This window comes from Scyliorhinus torazame, unplaced genomic scaffold (genome assembly GCF_047496885.1).
Source record: "Scyliorhinus torazame isolate Kashiwa2021f unplaced genomic scaffold, sScyTor2.1 scaffold_336, whole genome shotgun sequence".
In the NCBI taxonomy this organism is placed as follows: Eukaryota; Metazoa; Chordata; class Chondrichthyes; order Carcharhiniformes; family Scyliorhinidae; genus Scyliorhinus; species Scyliorhinus torazame.
This window is the reverse complement of record NW_027308063.1, coordinates 38,587-52,067: the sequence shown is the minus strand read 5'-3', so window position 1 is coordinate 52,067 and position 13,481 is coordinate 38,587. Positions and strand designations below refer to the sequence as shown.

General features: G+C 47.6%; 1 protein-coding gene across 2 annotated transcripts in view; it reads right to left on the bottom strand.

Moving 5' to 3' along the window:
* Positions 1-12,846, bottom strand: part of LOC140406177 (maestro heat-like repeat-containing protein family member 1) — a 123,905-nt gene extending 111,059 nt beyond the window's left edge. For both annotated transcript variants that reach the window (XM_072494318.1, XM_072494319.1), the window contains exons 1-2: positions 12,754-12,846; positions 7,678-7,756 (exon numbers count right to left, since the gene is read on the bottom strand). In XM_072494318.1, the coding sequence (XP_072350419.1) occupies positions 7,678-7,756; positions 12,754-12,813 (139 nt within the window). In that variant the 5' untranslated portion in view covers positions 12,814-12,846. The remainder of the gene's footprint in view (positions 1-7,677; positions 7,757-12,753) is intronic.
* Positions 12,847-13,481: the final 635 nt, after the last annotated feature.

Genomic DNA, 13,481 nt, shown 5'->3' with positions numbered 1-13,481 from the left:
GCTTTGAAAGCAGACCAAGGCAGGCCAGCAGCACGGTTCGATTCCCGTAACAGCCTCCCCGAACAGGCGCCGGAATGTGGCGACTAGGGGCTTTTCACAGTAACTTCATTTGAAGCCTACTTGTGACAATAAGCGATTTTCATTTCATTTCATTCACCTCAGCTTTCAATGGGCAACCTCTTATTTTTAAACTGGGACCCCAAATTCTAGATGCTTAATCAAACCTCTGGACTGGGACTTACACCGACAATTCACTGACCATCATTTGGTACTGCAGAACCTGACTACTGCTGAAAAGAGAGACATGTTGTCAAAACTTTTCACCTTACACTCATCAGAACAAACACTCATCTGAATAAACACAAAGGTGGTCAAATTTCAAAACCATCACAACTTTATACTAAAGGAGATTGGCTGGTGCATTGACTCTGATTGGGGGGGGGGGGGGTACCGGAGCAATAGGTCAGAAGGTTAGAGCATTGAGGGAGAACTAAGGAATAGGGACAGTGTGGCTCTGAGGCAGAGCAGACAGGGAGATGTTGCTGAACACAGCGGGTCTGGTGGCCTGAAGTGCATATGTTTTAATGCAAGAAGTATTACGGGTAAGGCAGATGAACTTAGAGCTTGGATTAGTACTTGGAACTATGATGTTGTTGCCATTACAGAGACCTGGTTGAGGGAAGGGCAGGATTGGCAGCTAAACGTTCCAGGATTTAGATGTTTCGGGCAGGATAGAGGGGGATGTAAAAGGGGTGGCGGAGTTGCGCTACTGGTTAGGGAGGATATCGCAGCTGTACTACGGGAGGACACCTCAGAGGGCAGTGAGGCTATATGGGTAGAGATCAGGAATAAGAAGGGTGCAGTCACAATGTTGGGGGTTTACAACAGGCCTCCCAACAGCCAGCGGGAGATAGAGGAACAGATAGGTAGACAGATTTTGGAAACGAGTAAAAACAATAGGGTTGTTGTGAGGGGAGACTTCAACTTCCCCAATATTGACTGGGACTCACTTAGTGCTAGGGGCTTGGACGGGGCAGAGTTTGTAAGGAGCATCCAGGAGGGCTTCTTAAAACAATATGTTGACAGTCCAACTAGGGAAGGGGCTGTACTGGACCTGGTATTGGGGAATGAGCCCGGCCAGGTGGTAGAAGTTTCAGTAGGGGAGCATTTCGGGAACAGTGACCACAATTCAGTAAGTTTTAAAGTGCTGGTGGACAAGGATAAGAGTGGTGAATGTGCTAAATTGGGGGAAGGCTAATTATAACAATATTAGGCGGGAACTGAAGAACCTAGATTGGGGGAGGATGCTTGAGGGTAAATCAACATCTGACATGTGGGAGGCTTTCAAGTGTCAGTTGAAAGGAATTCAGGACCGGCATGTTCCTGTGCGGAGGAAGGATAAATACGGCAAATTTCGGGAACCTTGGATAACGAGAGATATTGTAGGCCTCGTCAAAAAGAAAAAGGAGGCATTTGTCAGGGCTAGAAGGCTGGGAACAGGCGAAGCCTGTGTGGAATATAAGGAAAGTAGGAAGGAACTTAAGCAAGGAGTCAGGAGGGCTAGAAGGGGTCACGAAAAGTTATTGGCAAATAGGGTTAAGGAAAATCCAAAGGCTTTTTACACATACATAAAAAGCAAGAGGGTAGCCAGGGAAAGGGTTGGCCCACTGAAGGACAGGGGAGGGAATCTGTGTGTGGAGCCAGAGGAAATGGGCGAGGTACTAAATGAATACTTTGCATCAGTATTCACCAAAGAGAAGGAATTGGTAGATGTTGAGTCTGGAAAAGGGGGTGTAGATAGCCTGGGTCACATTGTGATCCAAAAAGACGAGGTGTTGGGTGTCTTAAAAAATATTAAGGTAGATAAGTCCCCAGGGCCGGATGGGATCTACCCCAGAATACTGAAGGAGGCTGGAGAGGAAATTGCTGAGGCCTTGACAGAAATCTTTGGATCCTCGCTGTCTTCAGGGGATGTCCCGGAGGACTGGAGAATAGCCAATGTTGTTCCTCTGTTTAAGAAGGGTAGCAAGGATAATCCCGGGAACTACAGGCCGGTGAGCCTTACTTCAGTGGTAGGGAAATTACTGAGAGAATTCTTCGAGACAGGATCTACTCCCATTTGGAAGCAAATGGACGTATTAGTGAGAGGCAGCACGGTTTTGTGAAGGGAAGGTCGTGTCTCACTAACTTGATAGAGTTTTTCGAGGAGGTCACTAAGATGATTGATGCAGGTAGGGCAGTAGATGTTGTCTATATGGACTTCAGTAAGGCCTTTGACAAGGTCCCTCATGGTAGACTAGTACAAAAGGTGAAGTCACACGGGATCAGGGGTGAACTGGTCAGGTGGATACAGAACTGGCTAGGCCATAGAAGGCAGAGGGTAGCAATGGAGGGATGCTTTTCTCATTGGAGGGCTGTGACCAGTGGTGTTCCACAGGGATCAGTGCTGGGACCTTTGCTCTTTGTAGTATATATAAATGATTTGGAGGAAAATGTAACTGGTCTGATTAGTAAGTTTGCAGACGACACAAAGGTTGGTGGAATTGCGGATAGCGATGAGGACTGTCTGAGGATACAGCAGGATTTAGATTGTCTGGAGACTTGGGCGGAGAGATGGGAGATGGAGTTTAATCCGGACAAATGTGAGGTAATGCATTTTGGAAGGGCTAATGCAGGTAGGGAATATACAGTGAATGGTAGAACCCTCAAGAGTATTGAAAGTCAAAGAGATCTAGGAGTACAGGTCCACAGGTCACTGAAAGGGGCAACACAGGTGGAGAAGGTAGTCAAGAAGGCATACGGCATGCTTGCCTTCATTGGCCGGGGCATTGAGTATAAGAATTGGCAAGTCTGGCAATGTTGAGTCTGGAGAAGGGTGTGTAGAAAGCTTGGGTCACATTGAGATCCAAAAAGACGAGGTGTTGGGCGTCTTGAAAAATATTACGGTAGATAAGTCCTCAGGGCCTGATGGGATCTACTCCAGAATACTGAAGGAGGCAAGAGAGGAAATTGCTGAGGCCTTGACAGACATCTTTGGATCCTCACTGTCTTTAGGTGATGTCCCGGAGGACTGGAGAATAGCCAATGTTGTTCTTCTGTTTAAGAAGGGTCGCAAGGATAATCCAGGGAACTACAGGCCGGTGAGCCTTACTTCAGTGGTAGGGAAATTACTGGAGAGAATTCTTCGAGACAGGATCTACTCCCATTTGGAAGCAAATGGACGTATTAGTGAGAGGCAGCACGGTTTTGTGAAGGGAAGGTCGTGTCTCACTAACTTGATAGAGTTTTTCGAGGAGGTCACTAAGATGATTGATGCAGGTAGGGCAGTAGATGTTGTCTATATGGACTTCAGTAAGGCCTTTGACAAGGTCCCTCATGGTAGACTAGTACAAAAGGTGAAGTCACACGGGATCAGGGGTGAACTGGTAAGGTGGATACAGAACTGGCTAGGCCATAGAAGGCAGAGGGTAGCAATGGAGGGATGCTTTTCTCATTGGAGGGCTGTGACCAGTGGTGTTCCACAGGGATCAGTGCTGGGACCTTTGCTCTTTGTAGTATATATAAATGATTTGGAGGAAAATGTAACTGGTCTGATTAGTAAGTTTGCAGACGACACAAAGGTTGGTGGAATTGCGGATAGCGATGAGGACTGTCTGAGGATACAGCAGGATTTAGATTGTCTGGAGACTTGGGCGGAGAGATGGGAGATGGAGTTTAATCCGGACAAATGTGAGGTAATGCATTTTGGAAGGGCTAATGCAGGTAGGGAATATACAGTGAATGGTAGAACCCTCAAGAGTATTGAAAGTCAAAGAGATCTAGGAGTACAGGTCCACAGGTCACTGAAAGGGGCAACACAGGTGGAGAAGGTAGTCAAGAAGGCATACGGCATGCTTGCCTTCATTGGCCGGGGCATTGAGTATAAGAATTGGCAAGTCTGGCAATGTTGAGTCTGGAGAAGGGTGTGTAGAAAGCTTGGGTCACATTGAGATCCAAAAAGACGAGGTGTTGGGCGTCTTGAAAAATATTACGGTAGATAAGTCCTCAGGGCCTGATGGGATCTACTCCAGAATACTGAAGGAGGCAAGAGAGGAAATTGCTGAGGCCTTGACAGACATCTTTGGATCCTCACTGTCTTTAGGTGATGTCCCGGAGGACTGGAGAATAGCCAATGTTGTTCTTCTGTTTAAGAAGGGTCGCAAGGATAATCCAGGGAACTACAGGCCGGTGAGTCTTACGTCGGTGGTAGGGAAATTACTGGAGAGAAGTCTTCGAGACAGGATCTACTCCCATTTGGAAGCAAATGGTCGTATTAGTGAGAGGCAGCATGGTTTTGTGAAGGGGAGGTCGTGTCTCACTAACTTGATAGAGTTTTTCGAGGAGGTCACAAAGATGATTGATGCAGGTAGGGCAGTGGATGTTGTCTATATGGACTTCAGTAAGGCCTTTGACAAGGTCCCTCATGGTAGACCAGTACAAAAGGTGAAGTCACACGGGATCAGGGGTGAGCTGGCAAGGTGGATACAGAACTGGCTAGGTCATAGAAGGCAGAGAGTAGCAATGGAAGGGTGCTTTTCTAACTGGAGGGCTGTGACTAGTGGTGTTCCGCAGGGATCAGTGCTGGGACCTTTGCTGTTCGGAGTATATATAAATGATTTGGAGGAAAATGTAACTGGTCTGATTAGTAAGTTTGCAGACGACACAAAGGTTGGTGGAATTACGGATAGCGAAGAGGACTGTCAGAGGATACAGCAGAATTTAGATAGTTTGGAGACTTGGGCGGAGAGATGGCAGATGGAGTTTAATCCGGACAAATGTGAGGTAATGCAATTTGGAAGGTCAAATGCAGGTAAGGAATATACAGTGAATGGTAGAACCCTCAAGAGTATTGAAAGTCAGAGAGATCTAGGTGTACAGGTCCACAGGTCACTGAAAGGGGCAACACAGGTGGAGAAGGTAGTCAAGAAGGCATACGGCATGCTTGCCTTCATTGGCCGGGGCATTGAGTATAAGAATTGGCAAGTCATGTTGCAGCTGTATAGAACCTTAGTTAGGCCACACTTGGAGTATAGTGTTCAATTCTGGTTGCCACACTACCAGAAGGATGTGGAGGCTTTAGAGAGGGTACAGAAGAGATTTACCAGGATGTTGCCTGGTATGGAGGGCATTAGCTATGAGGAGCAGTTGAATAAACTTGGTTTGTTCTCACTGGAATGACAGAGGTTGAGTGGCGACCTGATAGAGGTCTACAAAATTATGAGGGGCATAGACAGAGTGGATAGTAAGAGGTTTTTCCCCAGGGTAGAGGGGTCAATTACTAGGGGGCATAGGTTTAAGGTGAGAGGGGCAAGGTTTAGAGGAGATGTACGAGGCAAGTTTTTTACGCAGAGGGTAGTGGGTGCCTGGAACTCGCTACCGGAGGAGGTGGTGGAAGCAGGGACGATAGTGACATTTAAGGGGCATCTTGACAAATACATGAATAGGATGGGAATAGAGGGATACGGACCCAGGAAGTGTAGAAGATTGTAGTTTAGTCGGGCAGCATGGTCGGCACGGGCTTGGAGGGCCGAAGGGCCAGTTCCTGTGCTATACATTTCTTTGTTCTTTGTTTGGCCATGGTGTTGCCATGGAGAAAGCAACGGAGAACGAAAAGCTCCCCCAAACACCCCAATAATTTAATAGGGTGCAAGGCTTCAACATATTCCTTTTGTTTGCAAAGAATGGGTCCTTGTGTATGAATGTTTGCTACACCTTTCTTTTTAAATTTTAGAGTACCCAATTCATTTCATCCAATTCAGGGGCAATTTAGTGTGGACAACCCACCTACCCTGCACATCTTTGGGTTGTGGGGGCGAAACCCATGCAGACACGGGGAGAATGTGCAAACTCCACACGGACAGTGATCCAGAGCCGGGATCGAACCTGGGACCTCGGCGCCGTGAAGCAGCTGTGCTAACCACTGTGCTGCCCTATGTTTGCCACTTCTTTTTAAAAAATTTCTATTAAGATATTTGAAATTTTTTAGATAATAATAATAATGACATAAACATGGTATAATAAACATTTCCCCCCCATCCGAACCATCACACCTCAATCGTCACACACCCCAACCATCACACGCCCCAATCGTCACACGCCCCAATCGTCACACACCCCAACCGTCACACGCCCCAATCGTCACACGCCCCAATCGTCACACGCCCCAATCGTCACACGCCCCAACCATAAAACAACAATCCGGTGTGTGTGTCCCCGCTGGAATACTGCTTCTGCTGACATTTTAATTTTCCCCGAGAAAGTCGCCGAACGGCTGCCACCTCCGGGTGAACCCGACCATTGACCCTCTTAAGGCAAACTTTATATTCTTGAGACTGAGAAACCCAGCCATGTCACTAACCCAGGTCTCTACACTCGGGGGCTTCGAGTCCCTCCCCATTAACAAGATCCGTCTCCGGGCTACCAGGGAGGCAAAGGCCAGGACGTCGGCCTCTTTCGCTCCCTGAACTCCCGGATCTTCCGACACTCCAAAGATCGCCTCCGGACTCGGCACCACCCGTGTTTTTAGCACCGTGGACATTGCCTTAGCGAAACCCTGCCCAAACCCTCTAAGCTTCAGGCATGCCCAGAACATGTGGACATGATTTGCTGGGCTTCCCGCACACCTCGCACACCTGTCCTCTACCCAGAAAAACTTGCTCATCCTAGCCGCTGTCCCGTGTGCCCGGTGGACTACCTTGAATTGCATCAGACTAAGCCTGGCGCATGATGAGGAGGTATTAACCCTGTTTAGGGCATCCACCCATAGACCCGACTCTATCTCTCCTCCTAGCTCGTCCTCCCACTTGCCCTTGAACTCCTCCACCAAAGTATCCTCCGCCTCCGATAGCTCCTGGTAAATATCCGACACCTTCCCCTCTCCCATCCCGGTACAGGAAACTACTCTATCCTGTATCCCCCGTGGCGACAGCAGAAGAAAGGCTGGAACCTGCTTTCTCAAGAAGTCTCGCACCTGCAAATACCTAAACCCATTCCCTGCTGGCAACTCAAATTTATCCTCCAAGGCTTTCAAGCTGGGGAAGCTCCCGTCTATAAATAGATCTCCCATTCTCCTAATTCCTGCCCTTTGTCATCTCCGGAACCCACCATCCAGCCTACCCGCTGTTTGCCACTTCTAACAAGCATAATGAGCCATGAGATTGACTGATTATCTCAAATTGATTGTTAGTGTAGCTATTAGCGCAGTCAGGATTGTTCAAAGAGTGCTGCCTAATCGCAGAATCACATCTAACAGTAGATATTTTATTTTGGGGTCTGCAAGTGTGATTGGTCAGAGTATGGGTCAGAACTCTGTCTACCATCAAAGGAACATCCTAAAAGAAAAGCAAAATAGTGCAGTTGCTGGAAATCTGAAATAAAAGTTGGAAACGCTGGAAATACTCAGCAGGTCCGGCCAGCATCTGTGGAGAGAGAGAGAGAAATAGAGTTAATGTTTTGAGCCCAACATGACGTTTCTTCAAAGCAGAGTCATATTGCACTTGAAACGTTAACACCGTTTCTCGCTCTCTCCACAAATGCTGCCAGACCTGCGGAGTAACTCCAAACTGCCCGGAGACAAAGGGAGGGCATTCCACGACTGACACCGGGAACGGGGCCATTCCCGACCCGAGATATCCTTACCCAGGACGGTGAAACAGCGGAGGACTTCGTTATGATTCTTCACTGCCATGTGATTGTTGTAATCCAGCGAGCCACAGATCTGCAAAGAGACAGAGAGAGAGAGAGAGACTGGTGCCGGCTCTGGATAGTCCGCTGAGCCACGACAGGGGCACACAGACCCTGTACCCCGTACATGGCAGCAAGTGAGGAAAGCTGCCCCACCCACTCGCTGGTCAGAGTTCCAATCTAACCCAGGCTGACGGGCATCAAAGTCGTCTTCGGAGAGGGGCAAAGATGTCACTCTTTGAAAAGCCAGAACTGAACGCTGCAATGAATAAAAGACTGGTTCGGCTTCAACTGGAGTGGGATCCAATTCTGGCCACCGCACGTCAGGAAGGATGTCAAGCCTTTGGAGAGCGATTCACTGGAATAGAAGGACTATATGTACAGACTAGAAGAGTATTGAGTCAAAAAATGTGCAGGTTAGGTGGAGTTACAGGGATTGGGCGGGGGAGTGGGCCTAGGTAGGTGCTCTTGCAGAGGGCCGGTGCAGCCACAATGGACCGAATGGCCTCCTTCCACGCTATAGGAGTTCTATAAAAGCAGGGTGGTTATGCTGAACTGTTATAAAGCTCTGGTTTGGCCACAACTAGAAAGTCCAGTCCAGTTTTCGTCACCACACTTCCCGAGAAGTGGGAGGGGATTTACCAGAATGGGACCCGGGGCTGAGGGCTTTTCGTTGCCTGGTTACGGTCGGAGAATCTGGGCTTTTTCGCGCCTTGGAGCGAAGGAGATGGAGGAGAAATATTACCGAGGCGCACAGGATTATGACAGGTTTGGTCACTGGTTGGGCACCAGAGGGAAATAAAGCTATAGGAACCGAGCGGGGAAAGGGAGCGACTGCATTTTGTTGCGGACAACCTACATGGACTATATGTTGGGACGGTTTATCTTCAAAGAGAGACGGCGAGGAGGTCATTTGATAGAAATGTTGAAAATCCTGAGGTTTTGATAAAAGTAAATCAAGCAAAACTGAGGACACAGATCAAAGTTAATTAGCGAAAGGACTAAAGGGGAACAAGGTGAATGTTTTCTACAGCAACGAGCCGGGATCGAACCTGGGACCACGGTGCCGTGAGGCTGCAGGGCTAATCCACTGCGCCACCGTGCTGCCCCCACTCCCTTACCTGGGGGTGTAATATATACAGTGTCTCTCTCACTCCCTTACCTGGGGGTGTAATATAAACAGTGCCTCTCTCACTTCCTTACCTGGGGGTGTAATATATAGTGTCTCTCTCACTCCCTTACCTGGGGGTGTAATATATACAGTGTCTCTCTCACTCCCTTATCTGGGGGTGCAATATATACAGTGTGTCTCACTCCCTTACCTGGGGTGTAATATTAACAGTGTCTCTCTCACTCCCTTACCTGGGGTGTAATATATACAGAGTCTCTCACTCCCTTACCTGGGGGTGTAATATATACAGTGTCTCTCTCAGTCCCTTTCCTGAGGGTGTAATATATACAGTGTCGCTCACTCCCTTACCGGAGGGTGTAATATATACAGTGTCTCTCTCACTCCCTTACCTGGGGGTGTAATATATACAGTGTCTCTCTCAATCCCTTACCTGGGGGTGTAATCTATACAGTGTCTCACTCACTCACCTTTACCTGAGGGTGTAATATATACAGTGTCTCTCACTCCCTTACCTGGGGGTGTAATATATACAGTGTCTCTCACTCCCTTACCTGGGGGTGTAATATATACAGTGTTTCTCTCACTCCCTTACCTGGGGGTGTAATATATAGTGTCTCACTCACTCCTTTACCTGGGGGTGTAATATATAGTGTCTCTCTCACTCCCTTACCTGGGGGTGTAATATATACAATGTCTCTCACTCCCTTATATGCGGGTGCAATATATACAGTGTCTCTCACTCCCTTACCTGGGGGTGTAATATAGTGTCTCTCACTCCCTTATATGGGGGTGCAATATATACAGTGTCTCTCACTCCCTTACCTGGGGGTGTAATATATACAGTGTGTCTCACTCCCTTACCTGAGGGTGTAATATTAACAGTGTCTCTCACTCCCTTACCTGAGGGTGTAATATATACAGTGTCTCTCTCACTCCCTTATCTGGGGGTGTAATATATACAGTGTGTCTCACTCCCTTACCTGGGGTGTAATATATACAGAGTCTCTCACTCCCTTACCTGGGGGTGTAATATATACAGTGTCTCTCTCAGTCCCTTACCTGAGGGTGTACTATATACAGTGTCTCTCACTCCCTTACCTGGGGGTGTAATATAGTGTCTCTCACTCCCTTATATGGGGGTGCAATATATACAGTGTCTCTCACTCCCTTACCTGGGGGTGTAATATATACAGTGTGTCTCACTCCCTTACCTGAGGGTGTAATATTAACAGTGTCTCTCACTCCCTTACCTGAGGGTGTAATATATACAGTGTCTCTCTCACTCCCTTATCTGGGGGTGCAATATATACAGTGTGTCTCACTCCCTTACCTGGGGTGTAATATATACAGAGTCTCTCACTCCCTTACCTGGGGGTGTAATATATACAGTGTCTCTCTCAGTCCCTTACCTGAGGGTGTACTATATACAGTGTCTCTCACTCCCTTACCTGGGGGTGTAATATAGACAGTGTCTCTCTCACTCCCTTACCCGAGGGTGTAATATATACAGTGTCTCTCACTCCCTTACCTGGGGTGTAATATATACAGTGTCTCTCACTCCCTTACCTGGGGGTGTAATATATACAGTGTCTCTCTCAGTCCCTTACCTGGGGTGTAATATATACAGTGTCTCTCACTCCCTTACCTGGGGTGTAATATATACAGTGTGTCTCACTCCCTTACCTGGGGGTGTAATATATACAGTGTCTCTCACTCCCTTATCTGGGGGTGTAATATATACAGTGTCTCTCTCAGTCCCTTACCTGGGGTGTAATATATACAGTGTCTCTCACTCCCTTACCTGGGGGTGTAATATATACAGTGTGTCTCACTCCCTTACCTGGGGGTGTAATATATACAGTGTCTCTCACTCCCTTATCTGGGGGTGTAATATATACAGTGTCTCTCACTCCCTTACATGAGGGTGTAATATATACAGTGTCTCTCACGCCCTTATCTGGGGGTGTAATATATACAGTGTGTCTCACTCCCTTACCTGGGGTGTAATATATACAGAGTCTCTCACTCCCTTACCTGGGGGTGTAATATATACAGTGTCTCTCTCAGTCCCTTACCTGAGGGTGTAATATATACAGTGTCTCTCACTCCCTTACCTGGGGGTGTAATATAGACAGTGTCTCTCTCAGTCCCTTACCTGAGGGTGTAATATACACAGTGTCTCTCACTCCCTTACCTGGGGTGTAATATATACAGTGTCTCTCACTCCCTTACCTGGGGTGTAACATATACAGTGTCTCTCACGCCCTTATCTGGGGGTGCAATATATACAGTGTCTCTCACTCCCTTACCTGGAGTGTAATATATAGTGTCTCTCACTCCCTTATCGGAGGGTGTAATATATACAGTGTCTCTCACTCCCTTACCTGGGGGTGTAATGTATACAGTGTGTCTCACTCCCTGATCTGGGGTGTAATATGTACAGTGTCTCTCACTCCCTTACCCGGGGGTGTAATATATACCGTGTCTCTCTCACTCCCTTACCTGAGGGTGTAATATATACAGTGTCTCTCACTCCCTTACCTGGGGGTGTAATATATACAGTGTCTCTCTCACTCCCTTACCTGAGGGTGTAATATATACAGTGTCTCTCACTCCCTTACCTGGGGGTGTAATATATACAGTGTCTCTCTCACTCCCTTACCTGAGGGTGTAATATATACAGTGTCTCTCACTCCCTTACCTGGGGTGTAATATATACGGTGTCTCTCACTCCCTTGCCTGGGGTGTAATATATAGTGTCTCTCACTCCCTTACCTGGGGGTGTAATATATACAGAGTCTCTCACTCCCTTACCTGGGGTGTAATATATACAGAGTCTCTCACTCCCTTGCCTGGGGTGTAATATATAGTGTCTCTCACTCCCTTACCTGGGGGTGTAATATATACAGAGTCTCTCACTCCCTTACCTGGGGTCTAATATATACAGAGTCTCTCACTCCCTTACCTGGGGGTGTAATATATAGTGTCTCTCACTCCCTTACCTGGGGGTGTAATATATACAGTGTCTCTCAGTCCCTTACCTGGGGGTGTAATATATACAGTGTCTCTCAGTCCCTTACCTGAGGGTGTAATATATACAGTGTCTCTCACTCCCTTACCTGGGGGTGTAATATATACAGTGTCTCTCACTCCCTTACCTGAGGGTGTAATATATACAGTGTCTCTCAGTCCCTTACCTGGGGGTGTAATATAAACAGTGTCTCTCACTCCCTTACCTGAGGGTGTAATATATACAGTGTCTCTCACTCCCTTACCGGAGGATGTAATATATACAGTGTCTCTCACTCCCTTACCTGGGGGTGTAATATATACAGTGTCTCTCACTCCCTTACCTGGGGTGTAATATATACAGTGTCTCTCAGTCCCTTACCTGGGGTGTAATATATACAGTGTTTCTCAGTCCCTTACCTGGGGCTGTAATATATACAGTGTCTCTCACTCCCTTACCTGGGGGTGTAATATATACAGTGTCTCTCACTCCCTTACCTGGGGGTGTAATATATACAGTGTCTCTCCCTCCCTTACCTGGGGGTGTAATATATACAGTGTGTCTCAGTCCCTTATCTTGGGGGTGTAATATATACAGTGTGTCTCAGTCCCTTACCTGGGGTTGTAATATATACAGTGTCTCTCAGTCCCTTACCTGGGGGGTGTAATATATACAGTGTGTCTCAGTCCCTTACCTGGGGGTGTAATATATACAGTGTCTCTCAGTCCCTTACCTGGGGGGGGAATATATACAGTGTCTCTCACTCCCTTACCTGGGGGTGTAATATATACAGTTTGTCTCAGTCCCTTACCTGGGGGTGTAATATATACAGTGTCTCTCAGTCCCTTACCTGGGGGTGTAATATATACAGTGTCTCTCAGTCCCTTACCTGGGGGTGTAATATGCTCAGCAGATTGTCAATCTGAGTCTCCAGTGCACGACTGCCCATGTTTACAGCAGCATCCAGTACGTGACACAAGCTCTGGGGGGTGAAACACTGAGATTTAGTTCATCGTTAAGGAGAAATTCTCAACCTCACCCTCCCTCCTAAACAGCACCAGTTATTAAAATGCAACAGTACTCACTGACACGCCTTCCCTCTGTTCAGCGCGCAGCCGCCCACCCTCGGCACTCCCCCCACCTCGAACCCTGCCCTCTGCAGTCCTCGCTAACTAACGCTGGTCCCGGTGAGTAAAACTCAAGTGAGAAAATGTTTAAAACTGTCTCAGTAATGGTGGCCAGAGCCGTCAGATGGTTGAGGAAACCCCTCTGATTCAGTAATGTTCTGAGGGAAGGGAATCGGCCGTCCTTCCTGGTCCAGCCGACAAGTGACTCCAGATTCTTGACACTTGACCTTCCCTCCAATTTTCACGGATTCACGGGATTAGGGGAGGGCTGCATTTGTTGTCCATCTCGAATTGCCTTTGGAACTGAATTGCCCTTTGAACGGATTGGTTTGATCGGCCATTTTTAGAGGGCATAGAAACACAGAAAATAGGAGGCCATTCAGCCCTTCGAGCCCGCTCCGCCATTCATTATGATCATGGTTTATCATCCATCTCAATAGGCCAATCCCGCTTTTCCCCATATCTTTTGACCCCCTTCGCCCAAAGTGCT